This window comes from Sceloporus undulatus, chromosome 2, assembly GCF_019175285.1.
Source record: "Sceloporus undulatus isolate JIND9_A2432 ecotype Alabama chromosome 2, SceUnd_v1.1, whole genome shotgun sequence".
Lineage (NCBI taxonomy): Eukaryota > Metazoa > Chordata > Lepidosauria > Squamata > Phrynosomatidae > Sceloporus > Sceloporus undulatus.
The window spans coordinates 91,196,180-91,219,274 of NC_056523.1; the positions used below are offsets into that span (position 1 = coordinate 91,196,180).

Genomic DNA, 23,095 nt, shown 5'->3' on the forward strand with positions numbered 1-23,095 from the left:
TAATAATAATAATAATAATAATAATAATAATAATAATAATAATAATAATATTTATATATAGCCTGCCTTTTCTCAAGGAATCAAGGCGGGTTACAACATCTTAAAAACCATACAATGCAATAGAGTTAATCCATAAAACATCCTCACTACAGTCCTTGGAGCTCAGAGGTCTATGGATTAAGGAGGGCATTAACCATATCTTTTCATGCCCTCCTTTAGTACAAAAACAAACAGTGGGAGGAACTGGTTTGCTAATAGGTTTGAAGCAACTCAGTCTTAAAATGGAATAATCTCTCTCTCTCTCTCTCCCTCTCTCAGTACACACCTGTATGCCCTGCAGTTTAAGCTTAGGGTACCCTGTCTTACATATCTCTGTGATTGGGAGACTGTTCTGTTGAGACAGTCATTCTCATCCTTCTAAACTATCTTCCCTCCAATAAAACACATGAATACATGGTGAAGCCTGATGACAATTACTATGAATCAACTTCATAATTATCCTTGATGAAGACCTTACATCAGCTTCAGAAACAAAGTGAAGGCTCTTAAAATGGACATGTTCTTGCTCAGATTAAGACCTGTAGATAAATTATTTCTGAAACAACAGTTTCAGAGCACAGGGTGAGTTTGTCTATCTCGGACAATGTGACATGAATGAAGTGGACAGCCTATTAGGCCAGACCTATTCTCAGCCCTTGTTTGGTCACTGCAGTGGCCAGAATGATTTGACACTGGAGTAGCCTTCCTTGGCAATGTTATTTAGATACTGTGATCAAAGTACAGTGCCAAAGGTCACCAGCTGGTTTAGGAACATAAGAGGATCTCATGAGTGGAAATTCCAATGAACAGATTATATTTATCGCTGTGAGTTGTGCTTTGTTCCCACTTAGTGATATTTAACTTAAATCATGACTAACTTTTCAACTTGTACAGTACCTAGCTAGAGAATCTTTAGTCTGGCTCTAGTGTATGGGAAAGATCAGAGGCAGCTTGTTAAGCAGGCTATCACGTGGTCTTCCAGAGTTGTTGGACCTCAGCCCCCAGTATTCTCCACCATTGGCTATGCTGACTAGGGCTGCTGGGAGTTGCAGTCTTAAGAAAATCTGGAAAATCTGGAGTTAGTACTTGGATTAGGACCCTAGTAAGTAGTGTTTTCAGGGCTCATTACTGAGTCAAAATTAAGCAACAACTTCTATTCTACAGATAGTGAATGTGTGGCCTTCCAGAGGTTGCACTGTAGATCACACCAGCCATATCCAGTGATGAGGAACAATGGAAGTATTGGTCTGATGACATATGGAACACCACATGCTCCCCATCCTCTGTTTAGTCACTGTTCTAAACAAATTAGTCACTGTACCATCTAAATCAGATGCATCCCATGTATTCTCAGCTATAATAATGGAATCTAGAGCTCCTTTTTGTTGCCATTCTTGAGATTTTAACTTTTTTTATTATCCTTTATGTAGTCTTTGGCATATGAAGCCAAGCTGACCAACAGCACTGAAGACCAGGTCAAACGTGTCCTACTGGTAAGCATCTCATCCCCCCGTCCCATGACAACTGTAACTCTGTCTGATCACTTGAAGACACAGATTCAGCTTAGATTACCTGCATCAGAGCCATTAGATAGATCTTTGATCTGATGCATCAAGGCAGTCCTTTAAGTTCAGGTGAATTGCTAATGTATTTGAATGTTGTCAGAAGTGAGAACCAGGAGTGATGCTTGGTTGTAAACAATGCTCAAATCCTGTTCAATATTTACAAGAGTTTGGGAATTCACAGTGGTCAATGACTGAACAAACCCAAACCTACCTCTTAAGCCAGGCAATGCCCCAACAAAAAGGTTTTTGAGGCACTGCAAATCAGGGCACTGGGAAATGACGGCATCCCCCTCCTTGTCACAGAGTTTATTGAGACAAGCAGTTGTGGCAGGATCCTAAGAGGTCTGTCCAGCTGCCCATCTCAACACACCCTGTTACCAGGAAAATGCTGCAGCTTTTCCAGGACTCTGGTCTTCAGCATCTTGAAAACTCTGGCTGGGACACTGCCTGGCTTAACAGATAGGCTTTGGGTGGATGGGTGGTAGATTTAGCAGACGTTGCGATGACAACAGAGCTACATCATTGCCACAGATGCTGGCGAAACGTCAGGAAGAAACTCTGTGAGAACATGGCCACATAACCCGATAAACCCACAAAGCACTATGGATGCCAGCCATGAAAGCCTTCAACTTCCATCATCATTGCTACATCTGTCAATGCAGGATCTTGGCTACAGTATGTATATACTGTATATCTCATGGATCTCAAGAGGGAAAGTGGTGGGATGGAAAACAGTAGGGGAACCAACTGCCTGTAGTTGCCAGTGTTCATTGCTTTCAGTGGGCCAGCCTTCAATGTTCTATTGAACAGCACTTTGGTTCTTCCTTTTAATGTAATCAATAGGGAAGCTGCAGTTCCCAAAACAACAAAAGGACAGTTGCTTCTATGCATACACTTTGTCCATGGCTGTACATGAAGTGTTTTTGGATCTTTACTACAGACCAAGACCTAAATGGCATACCATTAGTTGTGAAAAGTACACCAGCTTTATAGGATATACTATGGAAATCCTTTCCCGTCCTACCGCACACATTAATTTTTCTACATGACTTTGAATCTGGGAATATATGGCCGATCAGAAGTTTAGACAGTATTGGCTATTCTTTATACGAATCTGACAGACTGAATTATGATACTAAGGAATTTTCAATGCTAAAAGCTCAGGTGATGGGATTTGTAGTGCATGCCTAAATACTTATGAAACTTTAGAAAAGACAAGCAGCTTTGTTTTTTGTTTTTTGATCCCAGGGATCTCCCGTTATCCTTGTATTTTGATGCAGATTGTAGCAAATGCATATGAGAGGTGGAGGCTGATGTCAGGACACTGAAAGTAGAGGAGAAGTGATAAAGAGGGGAGACTGACTCCACACTATCTGTGTTTTGCTCGATACCTTTGGTTCAATTTGGAGAAGGCTGGGTGACCCTCACTATCACGAACCTCTGATTGAACCACTGTGGTGGAGTTGCCCCTTTCATGTGCTGCAATTTTGTTAAATCATACTGTCCTCTGAGGATTGTCTTAATCTTCCTTGAACAATCAGATCTTGTAAAACTTAATTTTTATTATTATTATTACAGCTCCCAGAATTCCCCATGCTGGCTGCAGGAGTCTGGGAGCTGTAATACAAAAAATTAAAAATTTTAAGCTCTGCCAATAGCAGTCTCTTTCTGGGCTTCCTGCAGTCTTACTTTCCCTATGTGCCCTTTGTTAATATATTCCTCCTCTACAGCGGGAAAACCCTTTGAGAAAATTCCCTGAGCTGAACAACAACTTCTTGGAAAATATTGGTCAGCTGAGGAAACGCATGGATTACGAGGACTGGAAGGTAAGTGCTGCCATCCTTCCCAAAATCTGGCAGACTATTTTGAAAAATGTAGACTCTCTCCAGTCTTGAGGTATGCACAATGGATTTGTTGTGCAGAGGAGAACTCTTGTATAGTAGAAGCACTCTCCATTTCACTCTCCAATATTGCCTCTTTATTGTCAACTCTGATAGGAAGAACTTGGAAAAAGTATTTGTTTCAACACGGCCATATATCCAAAGCTATGGATATACCTTCTAGTTTGTTTTTGAATGCCATCTATCATATATTCATGTGGCAAGAAATTTTAAGGAACCAGGATTCAGTATTGTCAGAGCTAGGTTCAGGGAGCTTTACAGTTTCTTTGTGAACTAAGGTTTATTTACAACCCTAGTTGGGGGTTTACAGGCTTTCGTTGGGGCTATATTGGGAGTTTAAAGCATTATCACTCCAACAGAGTCCTTCTCCCCACCAGCTGTCTAGGGGAACACATATCACTGTAAGATTATCCTCCAGAAAGCAGAGTTGATCCAAAATTGTTGGCATCCTGTTAGTGATATATGCAAGTGTTAATCCACCTTACACTTTCATATATATATATATATATTGGTAATTGCAGAGGTTGATATTCTCTTCCTCCCTCTGCAGCATCAAAAGCCCTCCTCCCTGACTCACTGTTGGCTGTGATAGCCCCCCTAACAGCCATTCTGTTTCTGGTAAAGAGGGAGAGAGAGACTCTAAAAGCATCTGCCTATGTCTCTATGACCAGACACAGACTAAAGACATCATTTGCTGAGACCTCTGGTGGACAAGATGCTAAGCCTGCATCTGGTAATGGCAGCATAGCCAGATTCTTCTCTGATTACTTCTACTCTCTATCAGTAATGTGTGTGCACATGTATGCATGTTTGTGTGTGTGCATTATATTGCAGCACAATAGTGAGTCTTGGTGCTGATAGAAAGCCACCATGGAGTCCCCCATGCAAACCTCAGATGCTCTCCTCAACCACAGGGGATCTTGGTTTCATGTCAGCACACACAGACTTACCTTGTCTCTGTTGTTCTAACTGACTTCTGAATCAAAGCAAATAGAAATAAAATTTTCCACTGATTCTCCTGCAGGCCTTTGAAACCTGGATGCACAAGTGGCTCCTCTTCCAAATGGCTCAAAATCAGATCCCAGAAGAAAAAGGTATGGTAAAACAGTAGGGTCGAAAAAGATTCTGCAGGAAAACTATGCAAAAATTTCTGAACCTCCGGCTGATCCTGTTACATTCAGACCAGTACACAAAGCAATGTTCAGTTTGTTGCAGCTTTTGTTACTTTCTGAAGAAGTACAGGAATAAAGTGATGTGAAGCAAAACCCCAATGTTTTAAAAATGAAGAAGAGGTGAGCTGAGGTGACAAAAAAAACTTAACTTCCCCTAAAAGCTGAATTATATTGAAGTATTTTGGCCCCATACAGACTGCCAAAATAAAGCTGCTTTGGGTCACTTTGGAGGTATGCTCTTAAAATGATGCATGCGTCTTAAGAGTCCGGAAGCTGCACCAAAGCTGTGCTCCAGTCTATAGGACTGGATCGTGGCTTTGGCGTGGCTTCCGGACTCTTAGGACGCATCATTTAAACAGCATACCTCCAAAGTGACCCAAAGCAGCTTTATTTTGGCCTGTCTGTATGGGGCCAAAATACTTCAATATAATTCAGCTTTTAGGGGAAGTTAAGTGCTGAAGTGCCTGCAGCTTACCCATGGTACTAGATATGATACAGGATTTATGGTTGCCACAAAAAATGGCAGGTGTATCGGGAATTCTCATGTCCTGTTACCTTATCCAGTCATGTGGTATCATGACTTGTTTCCATGTTCCTGATCAGCAGCAAGAAGGGAGACTAGAAAGTGCATAGCATGAAAAGATTATGATGTAGAGTAGCTCTCAAGGTGTTGTTGGGACTACTGTTGTTGCATGCCTTCATTGTTTCTGACACGGCAACCCTAAGGCCATGGGTTCATGGGGTTTTCTTGGTATGATTTCTTCAGATGCCTTTTGCCTTCCTCTGAGGCTGAGAGAATGACATGCCCACTGTCGCTCAGTGAGTTTCCATGGCTGAGTGGGGATTTGAACCCTGGTCCCTAGAGCTGTAGTCTCCCACTCAAACCACTATCATGCTGTTGGACTATAGCTGCCATCATTCCTGATGGCTGAGACTGATGAGATTTGGGGTTTCAGCAACATATGGAAGGCCGCATGTTTTCTGCTTCAGTGTAGAATAAATAAACTGCATATTATGAGGACAAGGAGATAAAACTCCTCACATAGTTGCCACTTGGGGAACAGCATCCCATGTTCAAAACAATGATTTGGCTCTAAAGAAATCTTAGTGTGAATGGAAGGATATTTCTCTTATGCCAGGGGCTGTTTCCACACACTTCCCAACCACATCCTTCTCCATTCCATTTTGGCTATTGCTTGGAAATATCATTTTTGGGGGACTACAACTGGCCAGGAGATGTAATTTTACAAAGTAATGCTTCTATAGTCTGTGCCTGATGTAGGGCAGTACTTCTTTTGCTATCAGATGTGATGGATTGGCAATTCCCCCCCCCCCCCCGAAAGAGACATGATTGCCAAGAAGCCATTATGCCAATATGGAGTTCAGGTTTGCTGGATTATGTGTTGTCTGTGATTAAGAACCCTTTGGTTGCTCCTCTTTCTTAAATCACACAAAAGATTTTTTTAAAAAATAGCCTGCTAAGTCACAGACCTGAGTAACACAAGCAAAATAATTGGCAAAGCACAATTCATTTAAAATTGTAATTCTCTGAGCCAGAGGATGTTCCTGTGAGGAAGGATGAAGAATTTGTAGTTTGAATTAAGACTCACTTTGGGAAAAAAACTTTAATATATCTGAAGAATTTTAATAGCTCCCATCCTCCAATGATTTGTTAACTATCATGAATTTGCACACCAACACAGGCAGTGACTTTTCTGCGTCAAATCTTGGCACAAACAATGTTCAAAGAGAATGATCCCCTCCTTCTGTGATTTCAGCGATTTCTGAAATAAAAGCCTGAAGCTGGAATCTCCATACCAATTAGCCACTCAGCAGTGGTCAGACAGATCCCCATTAGCAGAATTTATATTAATACTACCTCCATTAAGAAGTGCTCATTAGCATTTGCTCTCATTAGGCCAAATGGGTTCCCTGGGAGCCATCCCAATAAAATCGCTGTCCTAATTAAACTGGCATATTCTTACACACAATTTTTTCCATTACTCCTTCCCTTCCCATGGTGTAGCAACATGGAACAACACATTTTCATCCCAAGGGACAACATTTACAGCAGAAGACAAATATTTTTCCTGGACTGGTCAGTTTTAAGCTGCTCATGTCTGGGGGCGGTGGATTACCATTGTATGTCTGAATGTACCCTACTTCATCTAAAATACTCTTTGCACACAAAAAAGCAGTCTGTCAAGGGAGGAAGGCTCAGTTAAACTCTGCTTTTTGACACAGTAGTTATCTATAGGCAAGGAGTCTATTTAAATTGGAGAAGCATTCACACATGAATTACTGCAGCTCAGATTGAGCTTTACCATTGGGCCCTACTTAATGTATAGACTAGGAATAGAAATGTTTGTCTCTACAGGTGTTTTGATTTGGAGCTTTCAGAAGTACCAGCTCACAGTGGCTAAAGGGCAGGGATTCTGGGGGGTGGAAATATTTGGGCGGAAGAGTCAGGGATTGAACATCACTGCTCTGCCCCAGGATCGGGGTTCTTATAACCCTCAAGATGTTATTAAAGTATATTTCCAATCATCTGTGGCTACTAGCCATGCTTGCTGGAGCTGATGGGAATTGCAGTTCAACAATGTCTGGAGGGCCAGTGTCTGCTCTGTACACTCCTTCTTTCTACACAGAACTAGGGTAAGGTAAGGTAAGGTAAGGTAAGGTAAGGTAGCCTTTTTATATGTAATTACAGATGCATGAAAAGACATTGATAGCAATTAACTGTACATACTGAATTTCCTTGGTTTTTGTTTTGTTTTAAAGTGAAAACCAAGTGCCAGCAAGAAGAGTGTACTAAAGGTATCCATCTGGGAAGATTCTGTGCCCAGTGTGATGAAAACGGCAACTATTTGCCTAAACAGTGCCATCATAGCACTGGGTTTTGCTGGTGTGTCTACAAAAATGGCACAGAGATTGAGGGCACTAAAGGCCGTGGACCCCTGGAATGCACTGGTAAAGAGCTTGTTTGTCCTGTGCAATCATTGTGTGGGAGGAAGACATTAAGGAGCTTGCAGATCTTCTTTGTAGTGTCAAGATGGTTTTGCAGTAGCTATGAAGCAACGTTAGAGTGACCCACTTACAGGAGTTAATTCCTGTTGTTGTGTGCCTTCAAGTCATTTGTGACTTATGGCGACCCTAAGCCAATCATATCATGGGGGTTTTCTTCGCAAGATTTGTTTGGGGGGGGGGGTGCCTTTGCCTTCCTCTGATGCTGAGAATGTTGGACTTGCCCAAGGGCACCCATTGGGTTTCCATAGAGGAGCAGGGATTCAAACCTGGGTTTTCAGAGTTGTAGTCCAAAGCTGAAACCACTACATTGTGATGGCTCTTAGGAGTTATTTACTCCCCTTATTTGCATTGAGGCCTAAAATGTTGGCAGCGCAGGATGTAGAGCTTGGAAAGCTACTTTTGCTGGCAGTGCTGGCTGCAAGATTCTGGGAGATGGTAGTCCAAATAAGATCACATTTCCTGCCTTTGGGTGGAAATCACTGAGGTAGTTGTAGCAGTGCTATTTCATGCCTTCTGAATAGAATGGTACGGAGACAGCCACATCGATGACTTATTCAGAAAGTGGGTAAGGAGTTAATCATAGAGAACCCCAGAACCCAGAATGTAAATGGAGCAATTTGGTGTAAGCCTGCATAAAATATCCTGGTGACAGAAGTTGAGTGTTTTGGTTGTAGCAGGTTTGTTCTTAGTGGAAGAGAAGTTCACTTCACTTTCTGTACATGTAACCCCTGTGACTCCATAATGGGGATGCTATCTGAAGCAATAGAATGTGAAACAATAGTTCTATTATATTAGTTTGATGATGGAGCTAGAACCACCATCATTCACGCACCACCACCACCCCATCCACAAAGTAGGAAAATCTCTGGAAACATATTAAAGAATTCGCCTCTCTTGGTATTTTGGATTTTGCTAGGCTGCCATTTTCTAAGTTGTTCAGAACATAACAACTGGAACAGCAGCAAGATAAAAGACAAGATGGCTTAAAAAACATCCTCTGTACATAATCAGTCAGAATTTCTTCTCAAGACAATATCATGACAAATCATTAAAAGTATCACTTAACATGACTCCACAGAGCATACAAATCCCCCCCCCACACCAATATTTTTAATTGCATCATCATCACTATCTACAATATGCAAAATATATACTGGGGTACGTAAAAGCATGGGCCCCAGGGAGCCAAACATTTTGCTTTCAGATGCCCTTTAGGGCGGTGGTGGGTCGTGACCCCTTTGGGGGGTCTAATGACCCTTTCACAGGGGTTGCCTAAGACCACTGGAAAACACATATTTCTGATGGTCTTAGGAACTGAGACACTGCAATTTTATGGTTGGTGGTCACCACAACATGAGGAACTGTATTAAAGGGTTGCGGCATTAGGAAGGTTGAGAACCATTGCTTTAGGGGATGTGGGGGTCATTTTTGCCACATTTCTGCCCTGAAGAGGCTTTAAAAAAACACTAATGTGACCCCCTAGCCTTTCACAGTTGTCCACCCCTCCCTTTTACCATTACCTCAGTAACTCTGCTAATAAGTACACAAGCTTTGGTTAAAAACACCTAACCTTCAATTTGGTAAGAGGGGATTTGGCAGGGTTCACATAATGATTCCTCAATTAGTTGTAAAGAATATGATGCCCAAATATTCATAAATGTATGTGTTACTAAAGAAGACTGTTGCATAGATTTAAAATTAAAGCCCAGCAAAAACAAACAGTTCCTGCTGCTGAACATGAAACACCATACTCTGTTTAAGAGCTTCCTAGAGTTGATGTGGAAGTAATAATTTCTTTGTACACTGAAAAGCACTGAGTTTTCTTCTTTCTCTTTCTCTCTACGCAGAAAAGGGGAAAATGCTGGATCTTGAGAATGTCACCTCTTCAGGCCTGGAGCTTGCCTAGTTAAACTTACAAGGTAACTGAAGAAGAACCCTGCTAGTTATCCAAAAGCCTGCAAAGTCCCCTTGCTGTTCTCCACAGGACCAACATGATGCCTATGGGAAGGCCACGTGCAAGACCCAAGAGCAATATATCTCTTCTGCTCTTTTTCTTCAATAACTAGTATTCAGAGGCATGCGGCAACATGCTGTATGCCTCAAAGTCATATATAACTAATATTCCTATTGATAGTTTTATTCTCTATGAAGGTAAAATGGATTTGGTCTGTGATGGTTTAGGAATGTATGTTGAGAGCACTTTTCCCCATTCACTGGTTGAATGTTCAGCTAAAATGAAGCCAAATAATTTAAAATGAATGAAGCCAAATAATATACCTTGTGAAATGCAAGTACTGTGTTGCTGGGTCCCAACAAAACAATTATATTAAACTTCTTTTAAGTATCAGAGAGGGACAGGAGTATGGCCTTAATCCAGTTTAGTCCAGACTAAACCCATTGAATCAATGGGAACTTGGTAAATCAAGATTTATGTTAATTCAGTACATCTGCTCTAATTAGACTAACAATTGGATTTAGGGCACAGTGAATAAAAGGTGAACAGGATACATCCTCCAATTAGGCTAGAATCATGGCGTAAGGGTCTGTTATTCCACCATTAATCTATTTTTTAAACAGGCCTTAGTCCTCTGCAGTCGTACACAGATGTAGTAATGCTAGTTAATGGTGTCTTGACTAAATTGTGCTTATTTCATGAAACTTGCTTAAATTGCAGTCTGAATCTCAATCATCTAAGGCTTTGGCATTTTCTGGTTACAGAAGTGCCATTATCTTTGAGGTAGAAAAAACCAGGTAGGTAAAAAGACATTTTAGTAAATTGCCAGGTGAACTTTACTAGACTAATCCATAGGCTTTTACTCGAGCACATAATATCATCTCTCATGATGGTGAGGTATTTTCACCGTGTGTGTGTGTGTGTGTGTTTATATATATATATATGTATGTATGTATGTATGTATGTATGTATATATATATATATATTAAAAGGGACACCAGTAACCTTACATGGCTAAATACAGTACCTAAATGTTGTTCATCTTTAAATTTTCCATTAATAAGAAATCTTGGCCTGTATTAGTTACCATTCATTTTTCTTTCCCCCCCTCTTCTTTCCTTAGAAAATGCAAACAAAGAAGGCAGCATCAACTATATCAGGTCAAGAAGTCCAGCTTATCATCTCCAGCATGCTCTAGTTTCTGCCATCCTTCTGTATCGATTTTCTAAATTAGGTTAGCAGCAACCATTATTAAATTCTGAGGATTAAGCATTATTCTTAATGGAAGGGTGAATAAGTAGGTTGATAAAGATAGCCTGTAGAGCTCAGCCCTATTTTTTTTTCCAGAAATGGGAACACTTAACATGAACATGGCTTCAATAAGAAACATTTCTGAATGGGAAAGCTTGATGTTTCCCTTAATATTGAGTATAAGAAAAGAGAATTGCTTATTTTGACCAAATAAAGCCTGTGGTGATTTTCTGGCTAATCAGGCAACATGAATAGGAAGCTCAGTGCAGGGTTTTGAAAGACAATGGGATAAATGTCAGAGTCTGGCTTTTCCGTAAATACAAGATGATGTGTATAGCTTTCCAAAACATATTCTTTAAAATGACTATTTCTTTATGATGGATTCCCCTTGCCTAGATTTTCCCCATAAGGCTTCTACTGAATGCATAGAAATTCTACAAGCATCACAATAGGTCACAGATTTCTATGGAACATTGTGCATATTTATATTTTTGCATATTTGCTATTTGTGTATGGCCCTCTAAACTTTTTTGGCCTACAACTCCCATGAGATCCAGGCAATGGTGAGGAATCTGAGAGTTGTAGTGCAAAACTTCTGGAAGGCCATGCTTGACCTTGATGGAAGAGAATATCTTCTGGAGCATGGGTGGGTGTCATGTGGCCAGACATTGAACTGCAACTCCCAGCTACTGTAACCAAAGGTGAGGAATTTGGGGAGCTGCAATTCAACAACATCTGAAGAGCCATACATTTCCTCTCTTGCTTTACTCAGATGTTTAAAATATGGCACTGAAAGTCACTGTACCTTATGAAGCTGTGTATCTCTAACCATATTAGCTTAGCCCACCACCTGCTTTAGTGGCAATTCTTATATAAAATGAGAACAAAGGAGGAAACAAGGAATCCAGCATCACTTTGAGACTAACTGGTTTATTTCAGAATGAACTTTTGTGTATATTAAACCACCTCTTCAGATGTATGTCTGTTAGTCAATAAAAGCTCATGCTGGAATGAACCTTTTAGACTCAAAGATGCTGCTGGATTCTTTCATTCCCTCCACCTCTTTCCCTTATGGATAATGGAGTTATCAGTGGGGCAATAGAGATATTCATCAAGGCAACAGGCTTCTTTTTTCTCACTCAAAGCAGTAGTGTTTTTTTCAATGACATTAGCAAGTAAAGTGCTGAGTTTTTGTTTTTTTAGAAGTAAAGACTTAGAACTGGCAGACTTTTTGATACTCATCTTCCAAATGCTACTCTGTGAGATATGTACTAATATATTTTGAATGTATGATCACTGTTAACAAACTTGCCAAGATGATGATTTTAATTATAAGCTTTTGCAAAATAAAAATAACCCACTAATTAAGCGCTCTTGTCCATTGAAAATGAATAATTGACCCTTTATCACTCCAACAGCACACCAGAACATCCTTTGCAAAAAAATAAAGTAAAAATGAAATTACTAGTTATTTAAGGGAAATGTTCTCACACATTCATTTTATCCAATACAGTAATTGCTTGGTGCGTGTTAATGCTTCCCATGCTTCAGTAGTTTTCATCTGATTCTGCTCAGCTATGAAGTCAAAGCAGTTGCAATGGAACAGGTGGGAAACTGCAAAGATGAAAGAACTCCCCTTTTAACTGCTGCACACTTTAGAGAGATTTTTAAAAAACCTATATTTGAAGTAGTTTTATACATGGTTACTCTGCAGCAAGTTCACTTTGACATACTCCATAGCCGTAGGCATTGTGCTAAGTAAACCACTGGAGTAAGGCCCTTAGTCAAACTGGAGACCCTCCTATAGCATTAAATGATCACAGTTTCTCTGTCAGAAGAGCACTGCTATTTATCCTTCCTTTTTACACCGGGTACTCAAATTGTTCCTGCAGGTCACAGCCTTGTAGCTGCTTTTTTATCACTAGACAATACAGCAGTGGTGGGCATGTTCTGACACTAGGAATAGGTTGCATTTAGATATCTTGGTCACTGTAAGGAACAATTTCCACTCCACAAGGCACAAGGGCTGGGAAGACACAATGAACAGGATAAGTGTTAAGGGAGTGTAGGTGTGATTATGTATGAACAGCCAGCAGAAAAATGCTGTTGGTGACATCTTCATTTTCAATGAAGATGCCAGCCACAGATGAAGGCAAAACGCCAGGAATAAATTCTAGAACACAGCCAATGATTTCTTTTAGAGGGGGGCAAAAATGGTTCAAAATCATGCAATGCTTTCACATTCACAACACCCTGATGCTCTCAATCAACCTCAATGGGCTGAAAATCAGCCAAAAATAAAACAGGAAGTGACATGACATCACTTCTGGTTGCATCAGGAAGTCCGGGGCAGTACTGTCAGACTGAAAAATGCCCCCACCCCTCCACATTTCCTGAACCGTGCTCTAAAACTGTGGTTCATTTTTAAAAGAAAGGGACTAACGCATCCCATACAAAACCCCAGCTGGGTGAGGGCTGGCCAAATTCCATTTAGTTGAGGCTGAACTTCCCATTTTAGGTTTCCAAAGATACGCACACTCTTATTCCAGTCAAAATCTTTTATTCTGTTCCATCATTTATAAAGAGAAAGGCAGAACAAAAACAAACAAAAAACCAGAGTGAAAAGATCACAGTCTAGGGACAACATGGCTTTGTACATACCGAGCACTGGAAGAAAGCATGAGTTAGAGGATCAGGATCTCCTTTCCTGTTTTTTTTTGTTTTTTTTTTAAACTTAACTGAAAAGCAGGGGATGTAAAAAGAGGGTTGGTGATTGTTTTGCTTTAAAAATATAACTCTTAAAGGTTGGACGAGGGTAGGTAAAGAAGGATGAGGAGACAGCAATAAGAAACATTGAAGGATTTTAAAAAACCCAGAACGATCAAAGCTGGTTTCATGTCCCCCACATTTCATTTCTATAGGAACATTATCTGAATGTTCTCCCTTGGAAATGCAATCAAGTGTACCTTCCCTCTCCAAGGCCCATGTCCAGGTCAATGGGAAGTAGCTATTAGCTCTAAAATTCACTGTTAAAAATAGTTATAAATTAAGATTTAAATTCAAACTTTTGACAGCCAGGTCTTCTTTGTTTAAAAAAATATAAACAAGTAGTTCCTTTCTGCTGAGCGTTCCCAGTAATTTCCATGTGTTGTACAGTCACTGCAGGAAAAGGGGGTGGGGGGTGGAGGAAAGAAAGGAGATTATGAAAAATTTGGTACTATAAGGGGAGAGATCCTTCTAGGATGTATTATATGCAGCTGTTGTCTCTTCTCATCCATATGTGGATGACATGCTAGCTTTATTTCTGTCAGTAATCAGAAAGCCACCTTCCCTTCACCTTAGATCCATCTGACTTCCCCCATCCCCAAGACCTCAGTTTATTTTGGGATATTCTTATCTGCATTCCTGTGTTACTGAACAGGAGTCTTGTATACTGTATAAGAGCCTTCTGTAGATCTATTCTAGATCATGACAACAATGCCACACAACAATAAAGATCTGCCTTAAACGCAAGGGTGGAAAAACGGTGTCTCCTTCTGGAAGGGGATGAATCTCACACAGCTGCTGGGAAACCACCAGCCATTGGTGTCATGGAAAAAGGAAGGATGGATAATATATATATATATATAATTGCATGTTTATATTTCTGTTTTGTTTTGACACCTTGGGTGGACTTAATGTAACTTATCCATGATTAAATCAATGAATAAATATGCATGTCGCTTAAAATTGGCCTTCTCTCACCTGAGACCCTCTAGGTATTCTGCTCTTACAAGTGTGTGGCCTCAGGGTGTAGGTAGCCTTCTGCTATTTTCCATGTGGCCCCTGAACCTTGCATGGCCCTGTGCTCTTTTCATCCTAGCCTTGCCATGCCTCAGTGTCTGAAATAGCTGTTTATCCACCACTACTTGCAGGTAGTAGACATTTATTTTCATGAAGAATGTTGTGTGTGTGTTTGTGACTACATATGTCAGTGAGCAAGCAAAAGAGACATTTGAGTGGTGTCTCCCCTGAACCCTGTTCAAATGACTGGATATTTTTCTTGAAGCTGAAAACGCTGTGCACCCCCTGCCCTAGCCAGCATGGCCACTGGTCAGGCGTTATGGGATGTATAGTCAGAAACATCAGACTGGAAGAAGAGTAATTTAAACCGGTCATCCCAACCTGGGGCTCTCCAGATATTGTTTGACTTCAATTCTTACAGTCAACATGGCCAGTAATCAGAATGGTGGGAGTTATCCAAAAGATCAGGAGGGGTCCAGATTTTCATGCAAGGAAATATCCAGCTTCTCAAACTGAACAAAAGATTCTATCCAGAAAGAGACTGTTATACATTTAAACTTTGCCAAATTAATATTAAGTAATCAGCAAAGTGCTTAAGTATACTTACTTGTTCATGCAGCTGTCTCAAGGTCACCTGTTTTCTGAAAGAAATCCAAAAAAAGTTATTTAGATTTTAAAAAACACCATATACAAATAGCAGAGTAAAAATGGTAATCTTTGTTTCAATTCACAGCACACAGACCTCATTTCAGTGGAAATGAGTCCGTTCAGTTCTTTTCTAGGGCCATTCACTCACATAACTGTCTCTCCTGTCTCCATATCACATACTGGCCAAATTACCTCCCTGTTTTTAAAAAAAATAGTCCACTGTCAGAAACATTGTTCCTATCTTCAAAAAGGGGAAAAAGGAGGATCCCAACAATTATTGTCCAGTTAGTCTGACATCAATACCAGGAAAGGTTCTAAAACAGATCATTAAACAGAGAATCTGTGAACATCTAGAAGGCAATTCCATAATCACAAAAAGTCAACATGGGTTTCAGAGAAACAAGTCATGCCAGACAATCTCTTTTTTGATAAAATTACCAGCTTGATAGATGAAGGGAATGCTGTGGATTATAGTATATCTTGATTTCAGTAAGGCCTCTGACAGGGTTCCTCATGACATTCTTGCAAACACGTTAGTGAAATGTGGGCTAGCTAAAGTAACTGTTACATGGATTTGTAATTAGTTGACTGGCAAAACTCAAAGGGTGTTCAACAATGGCTCCTTTTCATCCTGGAGAGAAGTGACCAGTGGGGTCCCACAGGAGTCTGTCCTGGGCCCAGTGCTATTCAACATCTTTATCAATGACTTGGATGACAGAATTGGGGGCATACTTATCAAATTTGCAGATGACACCAAATTAGGAGGAATAGCTAATACTCCAGAGGACAAGATCAAAATTCAAAATGACTTGAAATAGACTAGAAAGCTGGGCCAAAGCTAATAAAATGAATTTCAACACGGAGAAATGGAAGGTACTGCACTTAGGGCGGAAAAATGAAATGCACAGATATAGGATGGGGGATACCTGGCTTAATGAAACTACATGTGAAAGGGATCTAGGAGTCCAAGTAGACCACAAAATAGCAACAGTGCGATGCGGCAGCTAACAAGGCCAATGCAATTTTAGGCTGCATCAATAGAAGTATAGCATCTAAATCAAGGGAAGTAATAGTGCCACTCTATTCTGCTCTGGTCAGGCCCCACCTGGAATATTGTGTCCAGTTCTGGGCACCACAATTTAAAAAGGATTTTGAGAAACTGGCGCGTGTCCAAAGGAGGGCGATTACAATGGTGAAGGGTCTGGAAACCATGCCCTATGAGGAACGACTAAGGGAGCTGGGGATGTTTAGCCTGGAAAAGAGAAGGTTAAGAGGTGATGTGATAGCCCTGTTTAAATACTTGAAGGGATGTCATATTGAGGAGGGTGCAAGCTTGTTTCCTGCTGCTCCAGAGACTAGGACACGGAGCAATGGATGCAAGCTCCAGGAAAAGAGATTCCAGCTCAACATTAGGAGGAACTTCCTGACAGTCGGAGCTGTTCGACAGTGGAACATTCCCTCAGAGAGTGGTGGAGTCTCTTTCCTTAGAGGCCTTTAAACAGAGGCTGGATGGACATCTGTCGGTGATGCTTTGATCGAGAGTTTCTGCGTGGCAGGGGGTTGGACTAGCTGGCCCTTGCAGTCTCTTCCCACTCTATGATTCTAAGATACCGACAGATTGCTCAGTACTCTAGTGCAAAAGGTAGCTGTGGGCACAGGTAGATGTGTGTGTGAACCTCAAGCTAGGTCTGTAGGTCTGAAAATGGCAAAGTCCCAGGGGTAATTATGTTAGATCTGAACAAGCACTTTGCTCACTGCTCACATTTTGGAGAGAAGGAAAGACAGTTACACTTTGGTGAATGAAAGATGCAGGAACTATTACATAGCTGTTCAGAAGCAAGGAAGGAGTTATTCTGTTCTCATTAGAGCCAGGTCACTCTATTAATTATAGCAAACCATTCCAGCAGATCAAGAATAAGCTATGTATTTGTTTTATCATGAGAACAACTGAGAGATATGTGAAGGAGTTTTCCTTTCCAGTTAGCTATCTGCCTTTTGCTATTCCCATGGCTTCTAATAAATAGAAATGGTCCATGGCTGCACAAAGAGACTTTAATATTCAACTACTAAAAACTATGGGCTTTACAGCATACCTTACTCTTAGGGGAGGGTGATGTATCAGCATATGGAAGCTGGGCAGGATCTTGTTAGTGACATACACACGCATAAGTGTAGCTTGTACATACTTAGGTCTCTTTACTGGAAGGACACAGGGAATCATTGTCCAGCCACGCACATACCATCCAACACTGCATTAGTAAGTGACTACTGCCACTTACTAATGCAGAGAAGGAAGGAAATTGCAACAATGAAGATGCAGTTGGTTTCTAGAGGAAAGGACAGCGCATGCCATCTATGTGTTGTTTTCCCTCTCTTAAGCTGAGACAAGCTATTTTTTCGTTGTCTAAATTGCCTTCCCCCTCTCTCTTTTCCACCGGTGACCACCAGCAATTGTCTGAACACAAACACAAAACACATCACCTGCTTGATGTAGGAACTTGGCCACTGCATTTTTTGGCTCCTACATAGTTTGCGTGAGAATCATTGTTTAGAGTCCTAGTCCACCACCTGTAATATGGATCCAGCACCAACATGGTGGTGTTGGTGCTGGATCCATATTACACAAAAGCATGTAGACATTTTGCTGTGCTATAAAACAGCTGCTGCATCCATTATTCTTCAATAAAGCTTAGTTCACAAGAATAATGTGTTTCCCTCTCAGTGTTAAAGAAATAATTTCACAAGTTTGGGATTGGGTCTAGCTCCAGTTCAGAACAGTGTGCAGCTAGGAACCACATGCAGGGTAGGCCACCTGTTACTTTAGCTTTAGTTACTTTAGCTTTCAGCCCAAATTTCAATACAATAACGCTAAGAAAAACTACCACTAACATGTTCCTGCCTTCCTTCCTGTTTAATGACTGTCTCTTAGGATAAAACCTGTGTATCTTAAATACGAACAAGGTTTAGCAGGATCAGATGTACAAATATTTTACCATCTTTCCAACGCCCATGACTAGGGATGTAAAAAATTCTGTTTCATTTGAACTGTATTTGTTCAGCATCTACCTGCACCCTCATTTTATCTAAGCTCTGTATTGTAAAATCCGTATACTGTACACATTTTCTCTATTGGCTAAAGCATGGGTCTGCAAATCTGCCTATGTATATTTAGAAAAAAATGAATGTAATGCTTGGTTTTCTTCTGATGAAAGGAAACTGAAAGATATATGGCCACTTTCTTTTACATGCCCACAAATTACAGACTGTATGAATTTGTTAAAAAAGTTGATTAATGCATTTTTGTTTTTCTTCTATTAATAAAAAAGCAAAAAGAATGCTAAAAAGATGGTCTTCATTTGCTAAAAAGCCAATTATAGCAAACTTTTTAAAAAAAACAAAATTATTAAACAAAGACCATCATTTTGGCAATGAGAGACAAGAAACCTTAAAAAATTTTAATTGGTTGTTCTCCACTTTTTGTTCTTCCCCAAGGAGGAACTCTTTGATCTGAAACTGATAATCTCTTTACCACTCTGTCTTTGGTAAAAATTCCCAAGATGGCTAGAGTTAAGGTGCACCCAAGAACTCATCTGGAAACAAAAACCAGGTCTAGTAACACCATGCACTCTCAGAGGTCTGTGTGTGTTTTGGGAAAGACTTAAATATAATGTCTGATATTCTCCCAATGTTAACGGATGCATACAACTAGCATTTTCAGAGAAAAACTAGGAAGTCTTGCCCAGCCCTCCATGCAATAACCTAAATTGGTCTTCTCCAACACACTGCTCTAGACTGCTGTGCAAGACACTTCACCTTGATGTCAATCTAACTGATTTCATTTGATCTTATTCTCTGGTGTATCTATTTAGCATTGTAGCTTTAGCATGTATTGTGGCTTGAACCTTTTCAGCTACGACACATTCAACTTTTGCCGACAGAAAGAAAATGATTCCACCGAGTATCATTCTATAAAAACTGGTAGAATGCAAGACAAGTTTGCTAATCAAGTAAGCTTCTTACCTTTTTTTTCTTCTTTTTCTTCTGTGAACCATCTTCACTAAGAGATTCCAATTTTTTATTCTTCTTTTTCTCTATAAAAGATTTGTGGTAATGGAGGGAAAAACTGAAATCAGACCACAGCTTTTCAGAAAGCATTGCTAGAATCACTTGTAAAATAAATTTAATAATCATTAATAATTCAGACCAAAATTGAGCAGGGTACTTGAGCTGAATTCCATTGCTTCTACTAGAATCAGTGATCACTCTCTCTGCTGTGTGCACTCTAAAAACCTGCTCTATCAAAGTAGGATGGGGGAGTAATGTAGGGATTTTAGAGTCTAGAGGAAAAATAAACTGGTCTGAAAGGAAAAAGGCTGGGAGTTACATAGACGATATACTGGGATGAACTGAAATAAGTGGCTTCATTGCAATTTTTTGTCAAGAGTGAGTAAAACAGTCCAGGCAGGATTTAAATTAGGGTTATTAACCAAGAGTGCATGTATTTGCTTCAGAGGTTCATGAACCATGTGCAAGAATGGCCTTTTCCCCTTTGGTTTCTTCCATTACTTGATTTCCCCCCCAATTGTACATTTTAACCAAAAAAAAAAAAAAAAAAAAAAAAGCCCCTCCTAACTGGTGGATCTGCGCCCTTGAAAATCCTTGGAGGGGCGACCTTCACTATTTTCAATGGGGCGCGTGCCTACTGCGCACACCTGGACATGCTAGGGGGCTTGAATAAGTATAGGGGGCTTGAATATGTGCAAGCCTCCGTTTATGTGGGGTGGGTGGGTCTGGAATGGATGCCCCATGAAAATGGAGGGCCAATTGTATTTTAAAGTGTTCATCATAACTTTATCATTTCCGACTAGGATGCAGAGAAAAGAAAATAGGCATAAATAGCTTCCTCTAAAGAGCAAAAAGACACAAGTTTATTTTACCAAACTCATAGTCTCTACTTTAGAAATCTACTTTGGTTTTGCATTTGTTCAGCAATGTTCACTCCGCTCCATCATACCTTCCTACTTCCTATTGTCCCCCCCCCCTCCATCTTTCCTTCATACCTATTCCATTCCCCTTCCCATTACTTTGAGCCTCTTTCTGGTGAACTACCACAGTGAGAGGAGAAATAACTGTGGAGGTCTATGAAGACAAACAACATACCAAACCTTAGCTGGGAGCAAGAGCCGCCCTTTTAACAGAAACAACAACAGTTCAGCAACTCAGGCTGCATTCACACAGCAGAATTAATGCAGTCTGACACCGTTTTAACTTAGCATTTATATAAATAGTGTCTTAATAACTTTTGAATCATCTCAATTAGATATTCATGACTTTCCATAATTAATACTTAACAAAATGAAAACCAGCAGCTCTTGTGTAACTAAAACACATATGTGTTTTATTAGGACATAGCTGTCATGTCTATTAAGACTCTTAGCACATGACTGGAGCTGGAAGGCAGCCTCCATTTTAGTTTTAGAAGTGATCTTGCTTTGTCTATGCAAGGAAGGATCCATTCTTTAGCTACACAAACACTGTCATTTAAACAGTTTACACTTCTTACCCTCTTTGCTCTGTCTTGTGATGTCCAGAAGAAAAGAAAGAAAAGAGGAAGAGGTGAGAGGGTATGCACACACCCTGCATGTACAGATACACACCAGCTCTGAGAGGCTGAACTTTTTATATGTCTCTAGGCAGCCTTTGTCCCTACCTGCCCTTACACAACAGAGTATGATTGCTCAGATTCACCCTGTGGAAATCTGTCAGAAGCACTAACATGACCATCTCTAACTAGAAAGAGTTTGCTGCCCGAAAGCAACTAGTTTTAGTCATGGTTAGTGAACAAATCCAAAACCCTATGAAACCATGTCCAGAATAGCAACAGCTTAACAGAAGGTGTTTCTGATGGGTCAATTTAGGTTGGGATAAAATATTAAATCATATTCTACTTGGTTTTGTTTTTTCCCATCTCTTTTTAAGCACACTTGTATCTTAAAACTAAAAACCCAAACTGCTCATGATTGTAAGCCTGAGGGCAGGGAAATGTCTAATTTAAAAAAAAATGTAAGCCACTCTGATAGCGTTTTGGCTGAAGAGTGGGGTATAAATACTATAAATAAACAAATAATAAAGAAAAAGAAAATGCAACATAATATGAAACAAACAACAAAAAACCTTGGGCAGTTTCTAGAACAGTGTCACACAAAGTGGTAGTCCCCAGACCAGTGTCAGTCTCTGGGCCACTGACTGCTGGTATCTGCTTAATTTCCAGGAAAGAACGAAACAGTGGTAGTCAAAGATGGAGCTAGTCCCTGGCACATAGGGGAAATAGCCCTGCTGGTTCTCTGCATCAGGCAGCTTAGGAAATACAGTACTGATCTGGTATAGTATTGAGTTTGCAGCCCTATTCCACTCTTCCCTTGCTGACCACCCATAAGATAAAACCCCAGGCTCCAAAATCCTCAAGAGCAACACTGACTCTTGGGTGATGCTACTAGGGCTGATTCCTCCTCTCTGCAGACTAATCTTCTATCTGAAATTTTGGGAACCTGCCTTTGGTTAATAGCAAACACAACTGAAACTTAAGGTTTTGTTGCTAGTAAGCAGCACCAGATAAGCCCATCTGAGGGAAGTAGTATGTGTTGAAAGGGGGGGGGGGAATCACTAATTAACACGGAGCTTTGATGTGGGCATGCAGAGGAGTGACTGTGTTCTTACTCTTGTCAGATTTCTTCTCTTTGCTGTCTTTGTTCTTTGGTGGCTTGGTAACATTGGAAGACTTGGATTTCTTCTTCTTTTTCTTCTTCGTCAGCATGTCCAGGATGCTCTGTTCTTTATGCTTCTTCTCTTTTGGTTCCCCCAGGACGGTTCCCCCAGCTGCCAGTTTGCGTTTCTTGGACGGTTTCTTTTTCTCCCCACTCTTAGACATCTTTGTTGCTTTTGGAGTCTTCATGGCCACAATGGAGGTGGCCCCACCTGTGCCAGGAACCTGAGCCACAGCCCCCTCATTGCTCTTACAGTCTATTTCTACCGGGTGGACTTTGGGCAAAAGAGTGAGTGGAAAGTTAGCTGCTGGAGTTCCTTTTGCCTTCCCGTTGCTCTGAGTCTTTGCTGTAGTCTTCTTGGCTGTGGATGCTTTGGAGCCATCCCTTCCCGATCTTTTTCCCCCTGCCACAGTTCCCTTACATGTAGCTTCTTTGGCCACAACTGCTTGCTTCCCGGATGCTGGCAAGGAGGTAATCTCTGAAAATACAAAATTGAAATCAGTGGTTAGTCCAGTGTTCCTTACAGCCTTAGCAGCAGCTGAAAAGCTTACACCTGCCTAGTGCTGCTGCCACCTCGCTGAGAACACATCTCACAGGTAAATTATGTCATGTTCTGAATCAGTAATTAGGTTTATGATGAAAGGGAGGAAAAAGAGGCCAGATTTCTTGTACACACAACTGGTACATGAGACTGCTTCTCCAAGTCAAAGAGATTTTCTCTCTACCTAAGCATGATCAAACCCATGTATGTACAGGTGCATGAGTACTGTATTTCTCAATTTTATTAACATGTTTATACCAGATTTTCACCAAACAAACTGCACACTAAGCAGCTAACCAAAATCACTAAAAGCAAATTATATGTCATTAAAATCAACAGGCAATAAGCAGACCATCATCAACTACAACCTTGGCTATTCACTGGCATCACAGTTTTTAAGCTAAGTAATCCCAAATGGTCGTTTCAGTATAAGAATGAAACCATATCCAG

At 40.5% G+C, this 23,095-nt stretch overlaps 2 protein-coding genes across 6 annotated transcripts in view; one reads left to right on the forward strand and one right to left on the reverse strand.

Moving 5' to 3' along the window:
- CD74 (CD74 molecule) overlaps positions 1-12,277 on the forward strand; it is a 19,535-nt gene extending 7,258 nt beyond the window's left edge. The window contains exons 5-10 of the mRNA XM_042448905.1: positions 1,470-1,532; positions 3,335-3,430; positions 4,530-4,599; positions 7,459-7,647; positions 9,552-9,623; positions 10,782-12,277. Coding sequence (XP_042304839.1) covers positions 1,470-1,532; positions 3,335-3,430; positions 4,530-4,599; positions 7,459-7,647; positions 9,552-9,610 — 477 coding nt within the window. The 3' untranslated portion in view covers positions 9,611-9,623; positions 10,782-12,277. The remainder of the gene's footprint in view (positions 1-1,469; positions 1,533-3,334; positions 3,431-4,529; positions 4,600-7,458; positions 7,648-9,551; positions 9,624-10,781) is intronic.
- A 1,175-nt stretch (positions 12,278-13,452) lies between these two features.
- TCOF1 (treacle ribosome biogenesis factor 1) overlaps positions 13,453-23,095 on the reverse strand; it is a 64,113-nt gene continuing 54,470 nt past the window's right edge. For 4 of the 5 annotated variants that reach the window (XM_042448899.1, XM_042448902.1, XM_042448903.1 and 1 more), the window contains 4 exons: positions 22,058-22,582; positions 19,361-19,431; positions 15,300-15,333; positions 13,453-14,068 (listed from right to left, as the gene is read on the reverse strand). In XM_042448899.1, the coding sequence (XP_042304833.1) occupies positions 15,304-15,333; positions 19,361-19,431; positions 22,058-22,582 (626 nt within the window). In that variant the 3' untranslated portion in view covers positions 13,453-14,068; positions 15,300-15,303. Of the gene's footprint in view, positions 14,069-15,299; positions 15,336-19,360; positions 19,432-22,057; positions 22,583-23,095 lie in introns of all 5 variants that reach the window. The other variant, XM_042448904.1, reaches the window with a different exon arrangement.